Source organism: Oryzias latipes, chromosome 6 (genome assembly GCF_002234675.1).
Source record: "Oryzias latipes chromosome 6, ASM223467v1".
NCBI lineage: Eukaryota > Metazoa > Chordata > Actinopteri > Beloniformes > Adrianichthyidae > Oryzias > Oryzias latipes.
The window spans coordinates 10,614,892-10,639,505 of NC_019864.2; the positions used below are offsets into that span (position 1 = coordinate 10,614,892).

Sequence of the window (24,614 nt, forward strand, 5' to 3'; positions counted from 1 at the left end):
TACCAGTACTCTTATGATATTTTTATTTTATTTTATCTGTCATTGGTTTACAGCAGAGCCAACAATTTCCCTTTGGAATTATTAAAGTACATCCATTTATCTGTCTGAAGGCAGAACTTTGACAACTTGAATTCCAGGATAAGATGAATGCTTCCAAACATTGTGAACATGCTCAGAAATCTGACAAGTCAAGCTACCGATGAGTCTTCTTCACTGTCTCTCTGGTCTGGACTCCTCATTCCCAATCTTCAGAACAAACTAAATCCAACCAAGTAGCAATCTGATAAAATGTAGAAGTTCTTTTTTATAGGTTGGATGCAGCAGTAAAGAGGCAGTCTTTGGCCCCAAGAGCAAAACAGTACAAGTGCACTCTTGACATGATATCAACTGTAGAAATATGCAAGGGACAGATGTGCAAGAAAAGAAATACACAGAAAGGCCAGAGTGAGTCCTCCCAATGGTATGCCCTGTCCTGTCATGGTATATATTTCTATTTTTCATACAAGCAAATATTCACGGACGCGGTCTAAAGATAAACAATCTTATGTCAAATTAAAAAGATTTCTATTGGTGCGGGCGTCATGTCAACAAGCATTCAGTGTCGGTGTGTGGCTGCAGCTCAAGAATCTGCTTATGAACAGGGAGGGAAACATCAGCAGAACAAATCAGTGGAAACAACTGGAACAAGCCTGAGTATTTATTTTGCGCTACGCTCCGATTTAGACTTGTGTTTTCTCTAGCCCAATCCAAATGTGTTCTGGGCAAAAAGGGACACTTAAATTGGATTCATGTGGTGTAACATGTTGTAAATGAGCCTTTTGGCGTGCTGGTTCAGATTGACAGCACCGTCTTTATCGGCGCTTTGTTTTATTTTTGGCTGTTTACTCTGCTCCTCTGCTGTCAAGTGCTGCTTTCAGGGAGCAGGCTCAGATCTTCAAAGATCCAGGAGCTGTGAGCATCCGTCTCATGTTTTAAGTGCTTCTTTGACAAATATGAAAAGTGTTGAGGAAAGCGTGGGTAAGTTTTTCATCGGCCCTGCTCCTGTTCTTTGCAAAAAGCAGCAGAACCCTCTGATGACTGATCATATGAAACACTCAGCAGAGAAAAGTATCAGACCTTTTTAGGTTCCGATTTATGCTCATTTATTTGAACTCCATGAAGCCAAAGACCATCAGCATAATGGCGTTTGAACTATATGTTATGTGTGAACCTAATGCATTGTGGCTTTCTTTTTGCTGTAATGTCCCCTTTAGTAACTTTTAACTACAGAAAGTGCACTTTATTTTTGGTCACCTTTTGACATATCCCTTTCAGGTTTTGAATAAGCTGGACCCAAAAGCAGACAGGGATTAGGTTAGAAGATGTGCAGTTTATTGAACGAAGTAATGTGGATAAAAAATATGATGAAGAGGCAACTGGCAGGTCCAGAGTTGGTGTTTGATGGTGTAAAGGGGATGAATCCAGAAGGATCTGACGAGGCTTGGCTTCAAGTGACTTGGCTTAATGTGGCTTGGTTCGGGTTGGCTTAAAGTGGTTAGAAGAAGCTTGGCTTAATTGGGCTTTAAGGAGCTTGACTTGGCTTACTGGTGCTTTGCTTGGTTTGGTTTGAGTTTTAGTTTGCTTCAACCAAAATAGATTGTTGTATTCTTTTATAGAGAAGCAGACAAACCGACAATGGGTGGAGGGCGTGATGAACTCATAAAGGCCGTCTGATTAGAACAGGTGCACGAGGGAATCCCAGACATTTGACAATCTCTCCAGAGGTTGCCACAGTGAATCAGATTTAATCGATCCGCACAGAGAGTTTTTAAGTCAAATGCCCTCCGTATCACAGCCCCTGTATTTTATCCAGGCTAGGGTCCGATACAGGCAGACCAAGACTCGGGGACCCCCTGAGGTCTTTGAAGGTTAGTATGCCTATTTATGTTTGCATGTGTTGTGTTTTTACTTGTGCTATATTTTGACTTCTGTGGAGATAACTATTTCTAAACTTCAAAATCACATTTCAGGTAATTTGATTAAGTAAAATATAGGTATTGTGTTATTTTGTAAATTTGTTCCTATACGTTTATTTTAAAGTTCGATATATAGGTTTTTTTTTCTGTTGTGTACGAAATAAACAGCTGTTTCTGCAAAGTATTTGTTTTTTTTGTGTTTGTTTCTTTTTGATGAAACATACTTTTTTCCCCAAATAGTTTATTATAACTCCATAACCAACAAGATTGCAGCAAACTCATGATTTAAAACATGGACTTTAATACTAGTCTGTTTGAAAAAGTCTGTGAGTTTGTGTGTAGAGCACACTAGCTGCGGTGACAGATCTCACAGCACTCCAAGCAAAACTCCAGACACTCGGTTGGCTCGCAGCATGACTCGAACAAAACCGAGTGGCAGTGAGTGTGGCAGTTGAACTCCTCCACCGGCGTGTCCTGGATGGCCGAGCAGCAGCGGGCGCAGGCGTGGCAGCAGGAGGAGCAGAGGCCCTGCAGGCAGGAGGAGCAGGCCTCCATCAGACCCAAAAGCAGCACCGAAAACTCACACCACAAGCACGCCAGCAGCAGGTGAAAACAATAATCTGTGGAGGAAATGAGGGAATCAAATGAGAATGAATACATGTGAGATCGCACAATAGCTGTTGTGTCTTCTAAAAGTCTGTCAAATGCAGGGATTAACATTTCCATTAACCCCCGAATTAATCTCTTGGATGTTTGGTGGTGTCATCCAGCGCTTAAAAAAGAAACCATTTCTGAAGTGATCAAATGTGATTGTGTTTGTTTAATCAGAGCTTCCCTCTCTATTCCCGTGGGAAAATACAAAAGGCCACGCAGAGCTTTCAGTGATGAACATAAACAAGCAGGAAGTCGTCACATGATAATTGCCCCGTTAGCCAAATTAGGCACGGATAAACTTGCATGAATTAACCTCACGGTTGTGTTGGAGCGTCTCCGTCTCTACTGTTACAATGCTGCTGTGTGGGAGCTGATGCAAATCCAGCTGTTTCATCCTGTTTACTGACGAAAGCAAATGAAAAGAAGACAGCAGAAGTCCCCAGAGGGAAGGCTCAATACTCTTCTCAAATTATATGCACCCCCCCTACATAACTATGCTAATGCATGAACAGATAAAAGAAGACTATTTGTGCCAGATGCTATAATGTTGATGCTTAACTTCATAGATATAACAACTCCTGATAAACAAGGAGTTGCAGAAGGACATTTGTTTAATCCAGTAAAATACATTAAAAAGATATCTGTTTAAGCTAAACAGCCTTGCACTTACTTTAGTGTTTAAAATACATTTTAACTATAATTAATAGTGCGCACAAACCAAGTTACAAAGACTGCATTTTATCATCTTAGAATGCAGCCAGAGGTGAAACATTTTCCCACGTTTTTATAAGACCTATAGATATTTGTAATGCTCTTCTTTCTGGCGTTAAGAAAAATCTTATCAATCAGCTGCAGCTTCGTCAAAACTCGGCTGCACGCCTGTGTTTATGACTGCATTGTCAAGTCTCGGTCAAAGTGTGTAAAAGTGACATTTAGCATAACTCCTACCAGCAGGTGCAGCAGCACTTTCGTGGGATCCGGATTTGCCACTTTTGCTCCTTTTGCTGCCGTGCTTTGAGTTTTTCAGCTGATGAGCAGGCTGCAGTCTGTGATCTGGTACCAGGAGGCCACATTGTGGACATGTGATCTGTTGATCGTCCAGCAGGGGTTTTTGAAACGCTGCTGCTTCCTGTGTGGCCTCCTCTGGTGGAGCTGTGGCCAGCAGAGGCTGGGCTGGAGTCACCAGACAGATGGGAAAAGGTTAGGTTGTGCAAAACTGATTTTATAATTAATCTAATTATAACATTCTACATTTGTTTGTTTTATTTTACCTTAAAGGGACATTCTGGGTCATTTGTGAGTTAAAAAAAAACCTCAAAACGTTTTAATGTCATCTTGTGCTGGCTCCAAGGCTTTAAACATAAGTTAATAACTGATCTATGGTAAAAAAACAACATTAATTTCAAATTTTATCTCTTATACTTGTAAAAACTATTCATACAATGAAAAAATTCTGAATGACGAGACACAAACAGCCGGGATGACTTGATCTTCAGAAGTGGATCCTGTAAACCATCTGACTTCATTTTGTGATTGAGAAAAGTTTCTGTCGCCTCATTATCATATTTTCTGCTGTGCTGACAGTCAAAATTACAGCACTGAAAGCCATGTAAAGTGTTACTTAGAGTTTTTCTATGCTGCTGTTAATTTTTGCATTAAAAGATGAAGTAGTACATGAAGATGAAGTATGAACATTTCTTTAGTCTCTACTTGAAAACTATTTGACACCGGTGACAAAGTGAAATGAAACCATTAAGCAGCGTTCACACTGGCCTCAGTAACGCGTGTTTAAGTGCGTACGTGTGCGTTTTGGGCTTCTGTGTTCAAAACTTTTACGTTCATGCGTAGCCACTACGCTTGAACTAGGAAGAAATTTGACCAATCCAGGACTCGGATTAGGTAGTGATATATGGATGGTGTCCTTTTTAATTCACGGAAATGCCACCCCATTGAAAAACGATAATAGAGGAGAAATTAATAATTATGGTTTGTGCCCACTGGAATTATATGACACCAAGTCTTTCTTGTATGGGAATAAAGATGTGAAAGAAAAAGCCTGAAGCAAGAATCAAGAGTTATGTACGCTTCGACACTTTGCTCCCAGCCCCCTCCAACTGTAGGTGTCAGACATGCGCTAGTAAACAGTAGAAAATGAAGGAGAAGCCCCTCCCTGCTTGTCCAGTGGGAACACCATGGGTTAAACCAGGTTGAACGCGTGTCACATGTTGAATGTTTACTTTGCTTTATAATTATGTTTGGAAAACTCTCTTTTACTTCACCTAAAACTTGAATACATTTTGAATTATAATTCTTACAAACTTGTCTTTCTTAACACAAAAACTGGGAATTGAGACATAAGAAAAGTTAACTTAAGTTATGTTGTCAAGTATGACTTTCAGTTTTAAATTTAAACAAAATACTTTCGTTAGCAGTAACGTTCTGCTTGCACAAACTGGAAGCAAGGTAACAAAATGCTCAGGTTTATCTTATAACGTAGAATTCTTCCTAATCTTTTTTTTTTACGTTAAAGCCGATATGACATTAGTGCCCATTATCAGCATTGATAACCTGAGCCTATTCCCACGGCATTGTTTCCACTCACTGCTGATGAGGGCGGTGGCGTCAGCGTTTCCTCTGCTAACAGGCTCCAACACTGAAAGGATTTCCTCCGCTGATTTGAAACCTTCAAGTTCATCAACAGAAAAGCATGTTGGGTGAGATAACAGAGATCAAAGATCGGTTTATAAAGTTCATCAGACTTATATTACATTATTATAACACTATCAACGCGTTCTGATGTAATGTGCATAGATAGGAAACAGGCTAAGCTTCAGGTAATCGTAAAATAAATGCCTCCAAGGTGTTTTTATGAAAAATCATGAAAACTGTCTTTCTCTGTTTAAGTGAGATGGAAATTGAAGCCAACGAAACAATTGTACTCTGGCTATAAAAGTAATTAATATTCACTTATCTGCAATGGGGACAATTTCCATTAAGTTACTGTTAAATACAGCAATTATAAATCAATTACTATGTAAAATAGAACAAAAAAGAAGTCTGCTGTCCATTAACTTCTATTTAAAGAGCCATGAATCAATAAATCAAGTTGAAAATGTGCTTTTTCCAAAGCCCCATCAGCTGTATCTTATATCCTGTGACAAGACCAACATTTGACAAATCAATATAAGCAGAAATTCTCATCAATGAACAGAAACGCAGTTATGATCAGTTTGGTAACAATTCGAGCAATAAAACCCTGATTGTTTTGCTCCACACAAGCTTTTGGTGAACGATTGCTCAGATCTTCAGTACTTGCCGCCAGTCGAGTCGTTCTGTTTCTCCTTCTCTTCCACACCTAAAGGGTTCTCTGCTAACATGTCAGGTTCTCATGGCTGTTCCCCCCAAACACTGTCTTTGTCCTCTTGCTTTTCTCTGTGCTGAGTAGTCAGGAAACGTCCAACAACACCCAGCATGAGTCACAGCTCAGGCGACTCTGAGCTGTGCTCCACGTCTTTGTACCGTCTGCTGCCCTAAATATATTCTCCTGCCCTGTATGTCGGTGGCCACTTTGACCCTGTTGATAATACAGCAGAGCCATTGGTGTACTTTTAGCCTGCATTCTCATCGATGCTTTTAATCACCTGACACAGAGGAGACACATGCCTCACAAAGGTGTGAGCTGATGTCTGGATGCATGCCCCCCAACTGAAACACACACACAATCCATTGTTCTACAATTAACCCTTTTCTCAGCTAAATGTAAAAATGGCAATATGTGCACAAATCCATTTCCATCCAAGAATATATGTCAGGGCTGATATTCTTATATTTTTATTCAAAGAATTTGCTGCTAAAACCAAAGCACAAACCAATGTCATTTTGCTGTATTTTTTGCCTTTCATATGCTCTTCATGCAGCAGCATAATAACAAGGCAGAATGAGTGTGTATGAGTATGATGCAGTCAGGAAAACGTATAGAATTAGAAAGATTTCGGGAGCAATGAACTAAATAATGTTAAAATCTGATTGCAAAGCCAACAGAAGATTACCGTCATTTATACCATGGTCCGGGTGAATTCTCAATTCTGATTGGCTGCTGGGTGTGCATTAAAAAGTGATATACCACAGTTATAACTGCACTCCGAAAAAGAAGTTCAAGTCACGTCTTAAATGTTCTGTATTACTGCAGTGGATTCTAACTTCATCATATGGACAAAAACAAGCGGTAAGAGGTGAACTTTCTCTCTGAACTGATGCTTTACTACTACATCGTGACAATCAGCATAAGTATTGCTTTCCTTTGCTGCTGCACTCGAGGTCCGTGCTAGCCAAGCAGGCTAAAGAGTGCGTGTCATGCCGATCCACGTAACTTTTCCAAACCAAAAAAATAACAAGAATAATGTACGAAAAACTGACTGACTGAATGTTTATTTCTTTTGTAAGTGGCCAGAGTATTAGCGGGTTAATGGCCTACAAAGTGAGCATTATCAGAAATTAACGTACTTCACGGAACCAACCATCCTCTGCTTCGAGTCAGACAGTCCAGGCTTCCACGGCGTGCGTTCATTTCTGATGATGCACACTTTGTCTGCGAATATCTCTTCAATTTATCTTGATAAAATGGAAATAGCTCAAGCTTAAGCCGAATGTTTGATTTCCGGTGTCCAATCTGCAAGATCCAAACAGGAAGTACCCACTGGCCCCAAGAAGCCAAAACCCCATAGACTTCAATTGAGAATAAACAGCTATTACTGACAAATAGAATGATATGAATGGTTATATGCAGGATTATTTGTCGGTATAACCATTCTTGCTCGGCTACCCATTCTTTAACACGTTCTTCTATACATCTTTACATCCATCCATCCAATATGGCGACATCTTTATAATGAAAATATAGTGACTAAATAGACTTTATTTTGTTGGAGCCAGAAGTAAATCATTTTCTGTAGATGAATGGACTTTAGCTCAATCCAGTTCTCATTTACAGTCAATGAGTTTTAGCTACTCCTGCTAGAAGTGCTGGTGCAGTGAGTAAGATCATCTTATTTTTTTAATATTTGAATTTGAACATAAGGTAAAATCTATAAATCAAATGTCCTTTTCTTTTATTTCCCAAATATGCAGTTAATGATTGTAATGTTTTCTGCATATGTTTTCTCGGAGTAAAAGTCGCATTCTTTGTTTACATAGTTTGACCACGGGTGCAACTTACCCCCAGGTGAGATTTACATGTGATTTAAAAAAAAAGCAACAACCACTAAAGGGGACTGTAGGTAGATTTCAGTATTTATACTGACAGCAACACAGAGGAAGAAGCTCTACTCAGTCTGACGCCGGCACTGGCGGAGTTATTCAAAAGCGAAACAGAGGATGAAGAATTGAACAGATTTAGTGATATAAAGCGATATAAAGAGTTTAGTTGACCTGTTAGCTTGTTCTTTATGCCACAGTTACCTGAATAATTGTTCATGTGTTGCACTGATTTACAAAATTCCTCCTGTTTCATGAAGTTAAAAAGTGTGTAACTGTAGTGAAGCTGGCATACATTTAGTCTATTATTGTTATCTATTCCGTTATTATTATGACTCGTCTTTCAATAGAAAATGTCTGTTCTTGTTCTCATATTGTGTTAAAAAAATGTATCACCTTAATTTAACAGTATTAACAATATTACCTTTGTTCTTTGTTGTGAATTTTGTGGCTGCGACTTGTACTCCAGAGTGACTTATAGCCCATATAAAACGGTCGTAATCTTTGTTTCAAACCTCAGCTCAGCTTCTAAAGCTAACATTTGTCTGGTTTGAAGCTGCCTGCAGGACCATCATGTATTTTGTTGAATCGGTGCAGTTTTTGTAAAAGCACAACATTAGTCAGAATATCAATGTTAACAAAACAATAACTAAATCTTGGAAAATCTGCATTCTAAGACAAGAGAAAACCAGAAAGGATCATTTCTAGTGTTTGATTAGCAGAGGACAGGCTCCCTGCCCTCTACCATTCTGAAGAAGAAGAAATAAAAACAATGGTTTTATAATGCTTTATAGATGTGAGTGTGTGAACTAAGGGGCTGTTGACTAACTGCTGTCAGAAACGCCGCTCTGAAAAACAGCGTAGACTTGTCTGCCTCACAGTGGGCATGTGGCACATCAAAGCAACCCATGGCGTTCAGTCAGGGAGCCGCCACACTGAGAGACAGTCAGGGAAAAATGTCTTCTAATATCCTGACAGCGAATCAAAGACGGAACTGAGAGGCAGAGGCAAACAAAAAGCAAACATGATATCAACAAAGACAAGCGCTGACATTAGTCAAAACAGGAAGATGAAAAATCTTTTGTTCTGTGTTTGGCTGTGAAGATAAGAAATGCAGCAGTAGACGTGACGTTGTCATAAGGTTTGGACTGCTTGTTCATTAATTTTGTTATGGCTGTAATATTTTAAAAGCTGAGTTGCAACTAATATTTCCTCTTGATTGGAAAGATTTTTTTTTTTTTTTATATCATTACCTTCTAACAAAACATCGAAAAGCTTGAAAACCAGAGCAACCAAAAGTCTTGGATAAAGATGTATATGTTTTTATTCCATTCAATGCTAAACTTTTATCAATTTTAATTTGACCTTATACAGATTTGTATTCCCTCATCTATATTGCCATTCGGCTTAGTGACATGCATTTTTTCATCAGTGTTTCTTGTTGATGTCTTTATGTTTCTGTTTTGGAAAGATTTGTCTCCAATTCCATGAAGGACTCTAAAACTGTATTACCAAACATTTTATTTGAATCTTTTAACCTTGTCTTGATGATCAGCAAAAAAACTGGCACCAATAACTTGGCACAGGGGTCAAACTTCGGGCTTCAAGAACCATTGAAGCTTCTTATTGGCTAAACACACCTGATCCAGGTAATCACAGCAGAAGAGGCAGGATTTCCCCAAACCCAACAGGATGGTGGCCCTCAAGGCCTGGAGTCTGAGACCTCTGGTTAAGAGGGTCTTAAATTATCACAAATATTCCGCAAGATCAGAATCAAAAATCTAAACCTGGAAATTAAATTAACTGAGTGAGTTTAGGGCTGAACAACGGCAAAGTGGTTCATTACAGGGAGGAGGTCCTGGTTCAAATCCCAGCTGGGACCTTTCTGTGTGGAGTTTGGATGTTCTACTGATAGAATATGGGTTTACTCCAGGAAATCTGGCTTCCTTCCACAGTTCGAAAATGTCCTTCATAAGTTAATTGGTTATTGCCCATAGGTGTGCATGGGTTTTGTGGCCCTGTAACAGACTGGCGACCTGTCTAGGGTGTACCCCACCTTGCCCAACAGTAGCCCCAAAGGGATTCAGCCAGTTAAGACAATGGTTGGATGAGTTTAAATATGCATAAAATAGGATCAATAGTCTCTTGTCAGAATGGAGGCTGTGTTTGGAGTTTGTGTCTGGGCTGAGGAGCCTCAGGAGTTGTTCTGCCTGCACATTTATAGGTTCCAAGAGGCAGGACAGCAGCTGCACCAAACCAGTCTGTGTGAAGATCATCTTTACACAGACTGGTTTTGTGATTTTCTAAGGGTGCATGTTTAATATCTTTGTGATCGTTAGATCTTACCTCATATGAATTTATAAAGCTTTTAGCCTCCTTCATGTTATGAATGATTGTGTTTTTGTAAACTAATTGAGTGGTTACAAACTAAAATATGAGCAAGAACTGGAGACTTTTATGCAGCCGACCATCGAGGTCTGACAGTTTTTCCACTCTAAACAGAAATAATGTGAATATAAAAAAAGTATTTCTATTAGCAGTATTCCAGTTTATATTGCACACTTTGAAATACTTTGAAAAAACACAAATATTTAGATTATTATGCAACATCACCGACAAAACCTGCTTTTCCAATGTATCTCAAATTTAGTATTTCTCATGCTCTGCACACATCAACTGTGTACTTTTCAGATTCCTAAAAATTTGCAACCATTACACATTTTTGTTTCTCTGGTTTATCCATTGTTGCATGACTAAAATCTGCTTTTAGTAAAATATTTACTTTTATAAGGAGCAGCCCCTATTCTCCGTCTATGCAAAGAATGAAATGGGGAAGAAAAAAGGAAGTTTGAAACAGAAAGAGAAGACGTATTTCTACAGGTTTTCATATTCTTTATTCACCTGCACAGAGAAACACCAGTGTCTGCTCCTAACGGCAGCAGCCTTATTATTAAAGTGAAAACACATGGATGCATGCACAACAACTATAAATAGTTGGTTATTAACTACTTCTTTAAAACAGAATATTTTTGATTTTTAAAAGAAAAAGGGTACAAAGAACACAGAAATGCACTTTGAATATGTCAAAAGACCAGTTTCTTTCAGCAGACCTCATCCTGATGACACACCATCAGTCAAATGTATATTTTATTTTGCCCCTTATGTGTACAGAAAAATGAAGGGAGCTACAATTTTCTGGAAAACTTAAAAGACCTTTGTTTGACATGCAAATGTTTAATCTGGTTCTGTTTTCATGTCGTGTTTTTATTTTATTTTATTTATTTATTTTTTATTTATTTTCTCAAATATGCTTACATAATTTCAAATATACACGGCATAAATACCACCAGAGACTAAAATCTGATGTTTACTGTTGGTTTACACTTTTATTTTGAAGTTTGAATGATGTCTATTACAAAAAAAACATAAGAAAAAACAGACATTTATACAACACTAGCAGTTTTCCACAAAGTATTGAAATGTTTAGATTTATTCTTTTACTGATGTCATTATTTCTAATTTACATGACACTGCATCTATGTAACATTTCCTTCCTGTTCTTTTAAACTTCTCCAGACGTTTTCGCTGCTTTTAATGACTACATTTTTGAATCTTGGAATATTATATCAATTCAGAAAACCTTCACAGTTACATATATTTGACTGAAAAATCCTTTGTTTCCTTGGATTTTCAGAACATTGGCTGAGAGGGATCATTCAAGGTCACAGTTGCTTGTCATCGTTTCCTTTTGCGCTGTCCTGCTGGCTGATGGATTTTACCACCGTCAACAGACATTCTTGGTCGTTCAGCTCATCTTCTTCATTGAATAAATCCCTGCAAGAATTCAGAACTCAAATATTACTGTCAGGATCAGTAAATTTGCCGCTCGAGATCACAAATAAGCCAACTCACTGCTGGTTTTGCTTCCTGAGGCTGCTGTCATGTGCAGCTCTCTGCTCCTGTAAGTGGCGCTTCGAGGTGCCGCTCAGACTCAGCTTCCTGAATCTGGGCAGCGACGCCTGTTCCATCGAAGCCTGCAGAGGACTTGAACGCTTTAGGTTAATTTGTTCTTCAAAATGCAGGAAATCCATCATAAAGATACATTATGAGTCATGACCAGAACAGTTGACTCTATCAGCTGAACACTTTTTGAGCAAGAATCTGACATATTTACACTGCAGAACATTAGATCTACACAGCCCTTTTAAAAAGTTACTAAAATTGATTTTCACCTGTAAGCTGGGGTGCAAATCTTTCCCAAAGGTTGATTTGGAGGAGACGGTTTTCATCAGTGATGCACTTCTGCAGAAAAAACAGGGATATCTGAACTAGTTACAAAGGAAATAACAGGTAAAACCTTTGCTGATTTTTCAATAACTGTAAAGGCTCTATACCATGCTAGGCCTTTTACAGTTAACAATATCCATGTAAATGATAATGTGCAGTGTAACCTTTGGCACACAACTGAGCACTATTTGAATGAAGTATGAGTTATTTTCGCAGCTCATTTTCCTACCCAGAAGTAAGGCGTCTCAATCACTGAGGGACCGCCTTTTGCTCCTTGGCGGTGTTTCCCATTTCATGGCGTCAACCTAGTCGACCTCGGCAGCGTGCCTTCGTTTTGCCCACGAAAACAAACAGCATCCAAACTTTTGCAAAGATGCAAACTTGTGCATGTAAAAGAAACGCGTTCTGCCAATCAACGCCAGCTTTGCAGAGAAAATGTGTGTGTTAGCCTGGGGGCGGTGCTGGCAGCGCAGACTCTTCCTGGAAGGGGCTGTTCTCACTGGTCTACATGACGATGTGAGAACCTTCTTTTTTTATGGGTAGGGAGGGGCTGGAGCTCAGAGTGCAGTTTTTTAGAGGAATTCTCAAAAATGTGCGTGGCAAATCTGTACAGGTGACCCATAAGAAATTTTAGGATCGTAGACCACCCAGTGAGCCTGTAAAGCAAAAATCTTCATGCATTTTTTTTTGTGTGCATGCTGCAGACGACAGGTTGTAGTGAACACTTAAACATCACAGGTGGAGTAGGACTAAAGTAGGTGAGACGCAGGCGTGTAGTACAGATGTTTTTTCCCCCCAAAATCTGCGCACTTAGAGAAGGGGCCCATTAGTGCTGTTCAAGTGAAAGGTGCATGCTCTGTGCATGCAGCCTGGCTGTTAGAAATGAAGACATTGGCTCTAATGTATCACCTGTGTGCACAGCATTTGCGCACGGTCAGTAAGGACCCAGTTTGCTGCATAAAGGCCACCGTGCGACAGCATCACCTGTACGTCATAAGCGTGTGTAACTTATATTATCCTAACACATACTTCATGATACACTTACCACATGCACAACAATTGTATGTCTCATTTTCATGACATCCCTTTGAAAACCTCAAAGTACCCGTACGGATCAACTCCCGCACAAGTGCATGTGACTAAGACATTGCAGTCATGTTGGTGAGGTCATGAAACAAATGGGGCCAACTGTATAAACTATGTAATGGAACTGCACCCAGTCATTTAAATGTACCTAAACTATTTTTTCATGGAAACATTTTGCATTCTACTAGAGACAACTTTTATGTTTGCTTTTGACCTGTTTTCTCTGTTAATATCTGTTATAAGTTTTCTATTCTACAATGAATATCCGTATATATATTTATATTGGTAAAGCAAACTGCATTTCGTTGTTGTGTACTTGTGACATGTGTAATGACAATAAAGTTGAATTCTAATTTTAAAAAGTTGCGTTTAAGTGAAATTTGTCGCTAATTCACTTTTCTTTGGCAGATTTGGTCCACTAAAATATCAACCAAAACAGGAGCTCAATAACGTTTTCATTTCTTGATAAATGTATGTTGTTTTTTCCTTTAAATGCATACAAAAAAATATTCAAGAAGGTTTTGTACCCACGTTGAGGAAACTTACAGTGTCAATGTCAATAAATGTTTTCTTTGAATTTCCTTTGCTAGAAAAAAAATTGAATGAACCTGCCAAACTTTGTTCTTCTAAATAGAGTTGAAGATTTTCTTATGTTTTTACTTCTCCTTAGGGAAATGTTTAGAATTTGATGAATTTTTATTTTTACCTGACGTGCAATCCTGAATGATAGACCACACCGAATTTGTGTTTGACTGAAACTGAGTTGTTTCTGGAATCCTTTTCTAGTTTTTTTTTACTGGCAGTGCAGTGAGGAGCAGGAGTTTTACCCTGTGATCCTCTGCAGCCTCCTCTTCTGGTACTCCGCCTCATCGACCGTCCACACGGCTCCCTTCGTGTTCTCCACTCGTACGAAGCACTTGTGAAGGCTTAGGTTGTGGCGGACCGCGTTCTGACCAGAGTAAAAGGAGAGCTCACAGTTTGATCAGACACATTTTGGAGATAAATGTTGGCAGGTGTGCTACCTTCCAGGTGGCAGCGTTTCTTCTGAAGTAGGCGAATGTCCTTGTGAACCAGTTGTAAATCTCGTTGAGGGTTAACTGCATGTCGGATGAATCCATGATAGCCTGTAGATGGAATTAAAGCGTTGCACATTGCAGGATGACTTAAAAGTGGGTTAAGAATTGCAAAGCAAAATTTTTTATTTTTACAATATTTAATCTCACATCCTTTGTAATATAGCTGTGTAACGGCTTTTATCTTGAGATACTGTTTTTAAAAGATCAAAACTTAAAAACATGCAAATAGTTGTAACTATGTAAATGCGCGTTTTGAAACAATGCAAGTTTCTATAACCGTTTTCAGGCTCTACATACACAATGTGCGTCAGTTGAACGCATGCTGCAAATCAAACCTGGTTGAACTTTGACCAATCAGGGACTCAGATTTGGTAGTGATGTTTGGATGGCGTCACTTTCATTTCACGGAAGTGCCAACCGTTTGGAAATTGATCATAAAGGAGAAATTAATAATTGTGGTTTGTGCCCTGCTTGAGTTCTATGACACCAAGTCTTTCATTTATTGGAATAGAGCTATGAAAGAAAAAAACCTGAAGGACGATTTGCTTCACTTCGACATTTCACACCAGCTGTAGGTACATGTGCTGGTGCATAAAATCTACAAAACAAGCATTTAGATCTGAGGTATAGGGTTAAGTTACCTGTCGAATCAGAGTTGCGTACGTGAACGGCGGCCTGATGTCTGCGCTCCCGTAAAGCTCGTATTCATTTTCTGAAACAAGACGATAAAGAAGTTGCGGAGAAATCAAAATCAAACTGCCTTTTAGCTGAAAAGATCTGGTTTTACCTGAAGACAAAGAGAAGATCAGCGGGTGATGAGGACGTCTGATGGCCCCGGCACTTCCTCTGAGAGTCTGCGTTTCTTCTTTGCTCGTCTTGGCTCGAGCGCCGACAGGACCCAGAGGTTGTGGGGACTCCTGGGCACAGATTTTTGGTGACTTACAAAGCTGACAGCAAAAGGAACAAAAGGACTGAGAAGAAAAAAAAAAGAAAAAAAAAACCTGGCCAGACATTTTTAACAGGCTGGAACAAACTGATTTGAATCGCCTCAACTGAGGTGATTCCATGTTTACCCCCCAAAAAAGGAAGGCAATTATTGTTAATTACAGGGTGAAATTGTTTGGTCAGTGTTGTGATTAGGGCATGATGATTGGAAGATTAACATATGATTAGTTTTCACATAATCACAGCGTGTGGCTTGTCTGAAAACACAATAGGACACATTTGATGGTCATCTTCATGCAGGAGTGCCTCCAAAACCTGTTTGTCATATAGAGCCAGAGAAATTAGATTTTTCAAGCCTGATATTTCATCTGGTCACTTACAGCCTGGAAGAAACTTCTCCAGCGGAGAAGAAAATAAAGTTTGAATTAGACATGCATTTGTTTGTAGCGCGTCTACCTGTGGTCCACAAAGCTCCACAGCCGTTTCAGAGAACTGTGCTTTTAAAGATGGCAGATGAAGGTGAGCCATCATCGCTTGGAGACGTAGCCGTTCTTTGGAAAGCTGGTGGAAGCAGGAAAAGGATCAGGCGAAAAGAGGTCATATAATAGCAGTATGTCATAGGAATATTATTTTTAATTCTGAAAAATTTTATATGTTTTGTTTTTAGAAATGTAAAGAGATTTTGAAAAATCCAACCATAAATGTTTAAGACCACAAAACCTCACATTATTATTTATTCTAGATTGTTGATTTTCAGGGTGTAACAATTTTTTTGTAATTCTGACTTTTTCAAAATACATAATGTCACAAGAACAGGCAGATGGCTGCTTCCAACTGCAGCAGGTTTACTGGCTCAGCTAAAAGTCCACAAAGCTAAATCAAGGTCAGACAGGCAGAGGTCAATAACAAGCATGGGAGCATCAGAGAAGAGACGAGAGTGTCTGGATCCAGGCGAGATTCGGGCAGGTGACAGGCCAACGGTGTCTGACAAAACAGTAATGCAGGCAGAGTGACACAACCAATACTTCACACTGAGTGAGGCTCAGTGCAGTGCTTAAGTTTACTGTGAGTGATTGCAAATGAAAGTCAGGTAGGTTTCCAATGAACTACTGCAGAAATATTCTCCTAGAAAACAACAGTTTTTTTTATTTTGGGTAAAAACGACATCATCATACTTAAAAGACTGCTGGGAACGCTTTTACAATAGATCCAAATGTGATTGGAGGTGGACTATTACAAACATTTCTGTCACTTTCACTGAGCCCTTCAGGCCTCACCTGAAGCTGGAGCTGCTGAACCACCTGCATCTGGACTCTGCACTGAGCTGTGCTCCTGTCGTCCAGCGCGTGCTCACTGCTCATGTGCCTGAAACGCATGCAGAGAAGTCATGATGTGGGCTGAAAAATGTTTCTTCTGTCTGCAAAATGGCCAGCGGAGAGAAGTTTTGTCCACTTTTTCTTTTGCAGATACATCACATGCATGCCTGATTTGAAATCATCAATGAGTTCTGCTGTTGCTAAATGCAACACCATTGAATTTTGGTGGAATAACTCTTGCTGTATGTGAGCCTATAGGAAATCTTGGTGGTAATTTTGAAAATAAAATATATAATTTAGCCTGACTGGTTCATTTAGAACTCATTCATAACTATCTCAGTGGCCTTGTGGTTGAGTGTCTGCCCTGCAACTGGAAGTTTGAGTTTAAATCCAGGCTGAATCAAAGCAAGGACTCCCTGCTTGACACTTACGGGGTTGGCTTTAGGGGTTAAAGCACCAAATGATTACTGTGTGTGTCTGCAGCTCAACGCTCCTCCATGGATCAAATGCAGAGAACAAATTTCAAAAACTTAGGTATGTAACAACTACTGGACTAGCTTTAGGAACTGATTCAAATCTGTGTCCTGAGATGCAGCAGCTTTTACTTTCGACAGAAGAAAGAGTAATAAGGAGAAGCAGCTCTGCAATAAACGATATGGTAATGTTTGAGTTATTAATTATGTTTGCAGTAAAAAATAGAATTGATAAAGACAAATCCATCATTAAGTCCCATAAGTCTTTACTGTCCTCACTTATCCTCTTTTCCAGCTAAATTGAAATTCATGAACATCACTTACTTGATGAACTGATTGACGTTTCCACAGACAGACTCGCAGCCGGGCCAGTTACACACACCATTAATGAAGAGTGCAGCTGCTTCATCACCTGAAGTGGTGCTGAACGAGGAGGAAGAGGAGGATGAGGATCCACAGAAGACAGGTAGCAAAATTGCAACAAAGGACTCACATAAAAGTGTCTCTTTTCTCTTTTTAGGTAGCATGACATGACAGGGAAAGGTGGAAAGGTTTGTCGAAAAATAAACGGAGAACTATTTACTTTTGATTTGGGACATGTACTGTAGTTGTGTAAACTTTTTCTTCGTTAAACCACCTCAGGTGGAGGAACTCAAAGCAAACAAACAATTACACCTTTCCTCCGGGAATTGGATGTGAAGTCTCAAAAGCAAACAACTCCCACTCGCTGTGAGAGAAAGACAATGTTTGTAGATGACAAGTCTTTCATGTTCACAGAGACAGAGCATCACTTGAGCGCTGCAGTGACTTTACAACAGAAGGATGATACCGTTCTGCCGCGCCTGACGACAGGGGCTGGTCTCCAGTCAGTCTCCACAAGTCTTTTGCTGACATTGTCTGAGCTGCAGAGTCCTGATTTTCCTTTGTGGTGTTTTTCTCTTCAGTTATTCCAAATGTGAGATCTCTCCATATCTGCTGCATCTCTGCAGCACTGAGGCAGCCTAAAAGATGACAGAAAATGTCACAAATGTTCACAGGAGGCAGATGGAAAAGACATAAAAGACAAATCGGATCAATTTTGGGAGATAAAGGTAAAGAGTGGGTGACCTGCAGGTGGGTTTGGAGCGGCCAGCCTCTGAGTCTGCAGCTGCTGCTGCTGCTGCTGAAGAAGCTGCTGGAAGACCTGCTGATCTGCAGGCAGCTGCAGGATCAGGAGTGACATGTCGGGATGCAAAATGAGAATAAAGTTCCACAAAACATCCAAAAACTGTTTCAGGAAAGAGAAGGAGAAGAAAAAGGACTTCAAACAGCCTTGTGTAAAGACAACCAAAAAAATGTTGTGCATTTCTGTTTGGTGGGTGAGGTTGTGGAATAACCAGAACAAAAGTATCAAAATAGATAAAAACGTTACTCAAATTTAAAAAAAATTACAAACTGAAAATTCTGGGAACGTATCAATTAGAAACTCAGAAGCCAAATGTGTCAATATCCATATAATCATAACTTTGTGACATTGTTTTTGGACATTAATGTTTTCTGGTTTTTTTCTTTAATTAGTTTGTGTTTATGTAAATAATAATTATCTGACAAATGTTTAAATTAATGTAAAAAATAGAGTAAGATTGGCAGGGGGAAATAATACAGTTTTTCTTCTCCTTTTTAAGCACTTTATCAGTTTATTTTTATCAAGTTTATTTATCTATTTCATTTTAAGGGTGTTAATAAAAGGAAATTAATCAGAATAAGATTCAAAAACATATACTTTTTATTGTGAAACCACATCGGTCCAAAGATTTACTAGTAGTTTGTTACTTTTTTTAGAACAATTTCAAGAAAAACTATGAAGCTGAAGTTTTGCGCTAAAAGTAAAGTCATGACATCAAATTGAACTATTCCCTCATGTGTGAGAGGTACAGTGTGTGAATTGTAAGACTGTTCGAAAATTATAAGTACAAAAAAATGTAAAAGAAAACTTTAAAAAGGACAACATCATTGAAATAACCATAAAAGGTAACCCTCTAAATAAAAAATAGTAATAAAATAAAATACAATAAAATAAAATAAAATAAAAAGAACTCACCTCTCTTATTTTCTTGCAGGACTCTTCCTGAAGAAGTTCATTCTGTTCCTGGTATTTCTTGTAAAGCTCCCTCAGATGTTGCTAAACATTTGGGATGGAAATTGTATTGTGAAGCCATCATTCTTTTTGACACACATTAAAAAAAAACCCCACAAACAATCTGCCTTTTTTGAGCCAACAGTGAAAACATGCTAGTTCAATCTCGGGTGAAGTTTCCACTTTCTAAACACGACAAAGCGACACAAATACAATAAATATTGTTTTTTTGTTGGCCTAAAGATATTGCTTAAGAAAACACTGACAGTGCAAATTTGAATATTTAGTGCACATCTACAAAATTATTGCAAAAAAAAAAAAAAAAGTAAAAACAAAAAGCTTTTCATAGTATAATTTTAAAATACATTTATCCAAATCATGACATTTATAAACACTAGTTAATTTTATTTTTCTTTTACAAAAGGTCTCGTGAGACATTTAACATATGCTTTGCAACCCCTTAAGAAAAAAATCTTATAAAGAAATAATAATTGTAATTTGGGCCTCTCTGGAGGGTATTTTATGTTATTTTCAGCCGAATTAATAAAAGTAAACTGCTTATAATTTTCTATCTGTTTCATTTATATGAAATATTTATACTGCAACTAACACTACTAACTAACACTACACCAAATGATGAGGCTTAGTCTTGTCAGGCTTAACCTACCTGGTAGAGCAGGAGGGCTTGCTGCTTGTGGAGGATCAGAGCCTGCAGCTGGTTTGGAGACAGAAGCTGCTTCATCTGCTGAGGAGCCATCACAGACAACAAGGCCTTCAAGACAAAGAGGCATGTGGTCAACATGAACAACCATTAAGTGTGAATTTTTCCAATTACACTCCAGTGTTGTTAACCTTCTGTGAACATCATCATGCTGAGTTGTGTCATTGACCCTAAATAAAACGGGAGATAATGGGAGACCTGATTAGCGGCACAATTTCATGCTTGTTGTGGATTTTAATGGGAGTGAACGGCTATTAATGAGAGCAAACACTGGCGGAATAATAACTGCTCTGGTTGGGATTGAGCTGCAAAAAGCAGAGGCTACTTCCCTACTGGGACACAAACAGAAAATTCACTGCCGCGTAAGTCAAAAAGAAAAGAGAATATCTACAATAAAAAACAAAACAAAAAAAGAAACGCATGTAAAACTGCTGAAAAATTTAATTTTTTGGGGAGTAGGTTTTCTTGTTATTTAAACAGCATTTATGTTCTTTTACATTTACATAGAATGTTTTAAAATAGAACATAATCGAGAAAAGAATTTCAGCATGTGATTAGCATGAAATCATCGTGACTAGGATTGTTAAAAAAATTTTTCAAATATCCCAAAATTCAAGGAAATGTACAAAGAAACTGCTGGATTAAAAGGGTGTTTGAATACATTTCAAATACATGGATGTGTGAACTTGAATGAGGGGAAATAATCAAATGGCTGATATGTGTGATAATGTTTATTGAAGTTAGTCAAAAGTGTTTTTCTGATTAGTATTAATAAACCATCATTTTTCTTTACTTGAGTTGCAATGTGTAGCGAGGATTACTGGATTAATCCACTACATGATGTGAGACTCCTGTTATTGTTTGAAAGAATACTTTCTGAGGATAATCACCCAGCACTCCATAAAAAATCTGCACTTGTTCTGATCAGAACCAGAATATAACAACAATGCAAAATCAAAAAATTAAATAACTCAGTAGGGGGTGGGACGAGATAAGCTCGCTTCTTGCCACTTATTTTCAAGCAATAAACAAAGCTCTACATGACTTTAGTCAATAGTCATATTCAATGAATTTGCAAAAATCTTTATTTATAATTATGAGACAAGTATTTTCTTCCTACATTTATGGGAATTTTTCTTTGTTTAAGGTTTTTTAATCATTACACTTTGTCATTTCTGTATTGAGTTTGATATTTCTGTTTTATTTTGTGTTGTGTTGTCTACAATCGATGCTTGAAATCAACCTATAAGTCACATCAGATGAAAACAATTTAAATCAATAGTCTGCACGGATTTTTTCAATCAATTTTTACCTTAGCTTCATTTAAGTCAAGTTTTAAAACATTACAGAATTAAGTATTTACTATAAAAGGCAGTTTTTCCATTATTCATATTTTTAAAAAAATGACTGATTTGTGATAACAATTTTAATTTACAGCACAATCTTAAGTGTTTTTTTGAACAGATTTACATGAACATGCCTCAAACATGTGGTGAACAAATCTTGATGTAGTTTCATCTTTTTTTCACAACATGATGAACAAAGATATTTGTTTGACAAAGTTAGAATAAACCCTTTTTTTACTATGACTTATTAATATAGGGGTTAGATACAGTCCATCTGTTGTCACATAACTTTAAAGTCTATTTCTTTTGTTTGAGAGGGTTACAAAGATGAAAAGTTACTTATCTTATGCTCTTTGTCTATTCTATTCTATTCTATTCTATTCTATTCTATTCTATTCTATTCTATTCTATTCTATTCTATTCTATAGTGAAATGATCCAAACCAAGCAAAGTAAAACTTACATATGAAATCAAAAAAACAAAAACAAAAAAACTTTTTGTTTGAAAAATGTGCACACTTTGTTTAAATGTTCCTCTGTTCTCCGTCAGTTGGTATACCACATATACAATTTTTGACAAATCATAATAAAATGCTAATTTTTTATTTAGGAAGTGAACCAGAAACTGAATTATGAGCACAAAATGATGGCAAATAAGGAGAAAAATGAAGAAAGAAGAAGCTGATTGTTTGAAAATTATTAAGGTATTTGCAGTGATCCAGTAAATTAAGGTTACAAGGAAGAAAAGTAAAAGATGAGAACTTAAATTTTGCAATGGTAATGTGGCTTTCTTGTACATGTGTTTGAGCAAAACTTCACAAACTCTCAAAGTTCTGCTTGTCATTTCCCAACTGAGATTCTAAATGACATTGCATCCATTAACTGTGCTTTCAAGCAGGAGAGTCACAGTTCTGTCAGAAGAAATCTAAATAAGAGCAAGATAATATATTGATATCCATTTATTTAAAGCTTTAATCTTAAAGGGGAGGGTAGAGGGAAGGAATGAACCTGTTTTTGGAGGAGGCTTTGCCAGCTTTCAACCCTCAACCCCCTGCAGGAGTCCCCATCAGCCGCTCTCTCTGCTCCCGCGTCTGTGTGGCTGAGCAGGGAGCTGGCGAGGGTTCGACGGGCCGCCGTGGGACTAAGAGGAGACTCTGGCATCTCAGTTCAGCTCCTATAGACAATAAGCAACATAAAGAAAAAAGATGTGAGATTGACATGATAATCCCAGCGGGATGAGGACTTTGTAAAAACTACAAGGTAAAAACAAAACTTTTGTTCTTATTTTAAGAGCTGCTGTTGCCGTTTTGTGCGGACAAAAAGGAGAATTCAGGAAAAATCAAAGGCTAATTATCCTATGAAGTGAAGCCGGAAAAAAAGATTTCAGAAACGCTTCGGGCACACAGTCAGATATTTCTGTAATATTTTGATTTAATCCAGTTCACTTTAAATTCCAGCAGCATTTTGACACTCAAAGCTTTTCATGACAGTTGTACTTTTACTTTCAGAAACTCGTGTTTCTGCATTTGTTGTTGACTATGTTTTTAAATAGAGGGTCGCCAAAATATTTATATCTCCAGTCGAGACATGAGGATCCTGTACAAGTTAGGAGAAAATGAACACTGGAGAAATTAATTCAACCAAGTTATTGTTTATATAAGGACACATGCTGCAAAAATTGAATCTCAGAAAGTAAAAAGAAAAATTGTCTTATTTTCTGTCTGGCAAGAAAAATGTATCTTATCAAGAAAGTTTTCCAATAGCAAAACTATCTCAGTTTGAGAATTCATGTCTCAGTGATTTAGAATTATTTTCTTAAAATAAGAATTTTTGGTAAAACCATTTTTCTTCCCCCATTGGCAGATATTTTTTGCTTATTTAAACAAAACCTGCCATTGGAGAAATAATTTTTTACTTATTTAAGGGGCCTATTTTGGCAGTACATCCAGAGGTTTTATGCTTAAAAAACGAAATCCAGAAAAACAATTAAAGTCAAATGTAAGTAAACACAAAAACTCATTAGGCGTACGTACCGTGACAGAGCAGCCAGAAGGAGCAGGAGCTTGCTAGTAAAGCACGTCTAGACTGATAAAAGGAGCTAAGTGATGGACTTCTGTGGCATCCTGCAGAGGGAGGAGTCTTTGTTTCACTCAGTACAATTGAAAGCCAGAATAACACTTCAGATAAAATACAAGATTCAGAGAAATGTGTCCAAAGGATAATGAAATATATTCTCAGTTTGGAAATGTGGCAAAATAAAAGGTTCAGTCTCTGCAGAGTATGTTGCCATTGTTGAAATAACTTTTATAATGAAACAACAACTCACTGGCCAATTTATTAGGCGCACCTGTCCAACTGCTAGTTAATGCAAATTTCTAGTCAGCCAATCACATGGCAGCAAATCAATACATTTAGGCATGTAGACATGGTCAAGATGATCTGCTGCAGTTCAAACCGAGCATCAAAATGGGGAAGAAAGGGGATGGAAGTGACTTTGAACATGGTTGTTGGTGACAGGCTGGTCTGAGTATTCCATTAAGATCTAATGGGATTTTCACCCACAACCAACTCCAGTGGGTGTAAATGCCTTGTTGATGTCAGCAGTCAGAGAAGAATGACCAGACTGGTTCCAGCTGATAGAACGGCAACGGTAACTCAAACAACCACTAGTTATAACCGAGGTCTAAGAAGAGCATCTCTGAACGCACAACAAGTCCAACCTTGAGGCAGATGGACAGGAGACCACCTGCCAGCTAAGAAATGGAAGCTGAGGCTACAATTCACAGAGGATCAAAATGGACAATAGAAGATTGGAAAAACTTTGTCTGGTCTGATGAGCGTCCATTTCTGCTGCCACATTGTATGGCAGGCTCAGAACTTGGTGTCAACAACATGAAAGCATGGATCCATCCTGGCTCATATCAACAGTTCAGGCAGTTGGTGGTGGTGTCATGGTTTGGGGGACATTTATTGGCACATTTTGGGCCCCTTAGTACCAGTTGAGCATGGTTTCAACGCCACAGCCTATTGTTGCTGACCATCTCCATCCATTCATGACCACAGTGTACCATCTTCTGATGACTACTTCCAGCAGGATAAGGCTTCATGTCATAAAGCTGGAATCATCTCAACTGGTTTCTTGAACACAACAATGAGTTCACTGGACTCTAATGGCCTCCACAGTCACCAGATCTCAACCCAATAGAGCACCTTTGGGATGTGGTGGAACAGGAGATTGGCATCATAGATGTGCAGCCGACAAATCTGCAGCAACTGTGTGATTCTGTCATGTCAATATGGACCAAACTCTCTTAGGTATGTTTCCAGTACCTTGTTGAATCGATGCCACCAAGGATTAAGGCAGTACTGAAGGCAAAAGGAGGTTAA

General features: G+C 38.3%; 2 protein-coding genes across 4 annotated transcripts; both read right to left on the minus strand.

Moving 5' to 3' along the window:
* Positions 1-2,233: 2,233 nt before the first annotated feature.
* Positions 2,234-6,166, minus strand: LOC105354193 (myoD family inhibitor domain-containing protein). 3 transcript variants are annotated; one of them, XM_011475881.3, is made up of 5 exons: positions 5,926-6,166; positions 5,212-5,292; positions 3,558-3,782; positions 2,928-3,011; positions 2,234-2,575 (listed from the first exon to the last, which is right to left on the minus strand). In XM_011475881.3, the coding sequence occupies exons 1-5, from the start codon at positions 5,984-5,986 to the stop codon at positions 2,304-2,306; spliced, it is 723 nt and encodes a 240-aa protein (XP_011474183.1). In that variant the 5' UTR covers positions 5,987-6,166; the 3' UTR covers positions 2,234-2,303. The 3 variants fall into 3 exon arrangements, 2 of the variants coding, with proteins under 2 accessions (XP_011474183.1, XP_011474184.1); XR_908867.3 differs by lacking the exon at positions 2,928-3,011 and having other exon boundaries at positions 5,922-6,155; XM_011475882.3 differs by lacking the exon at positions 2,928-3,011 and having other exon boundaries at positions 5,926-6,160.
* Positions 6,167-11,124: 4,958 nt separating this feature from the next.
* On the minus strand, positions 11,125-23,474 carry LOC101164476 (forkhead box protein P2-like). Its single transcript, XM_020703837.2, has 15 exons — positions 23,261-23,474; positions 22,236-22,401; positions 19,829-19,933; positions 18,153-19,206; positions 17,875-18,046; positions 17,370-17,468; positions 16,534-16,621; positions 15,713-15,817; positions 15,099-15,228; positions 14,953-15,023; positions 14,258-14,359; positions 14,063-14,184; positions 12,095-12,164; positions 11,775-11,896; positions 11,125-11,696 (listed from the first exon to the last, which is right to left on the minus strand). The coding sequence occupies exons 4-15, from the start codon at positions 18,388-18,390 to the stop codon at positions 11,585-11,587; spliced, it is 1,431 nt and encodes a 476-aa protein (XP_020559496.1). The 5' UTR covers positions 18,391-19,206; positions 19,829-19,933; positions 22,236-22,401; positions 23,261-23,474; the 3' UTR covers positions 11,125-11,584.
* Positions 23,475-24,614: the final 1,140 nt, after the last annotated feature.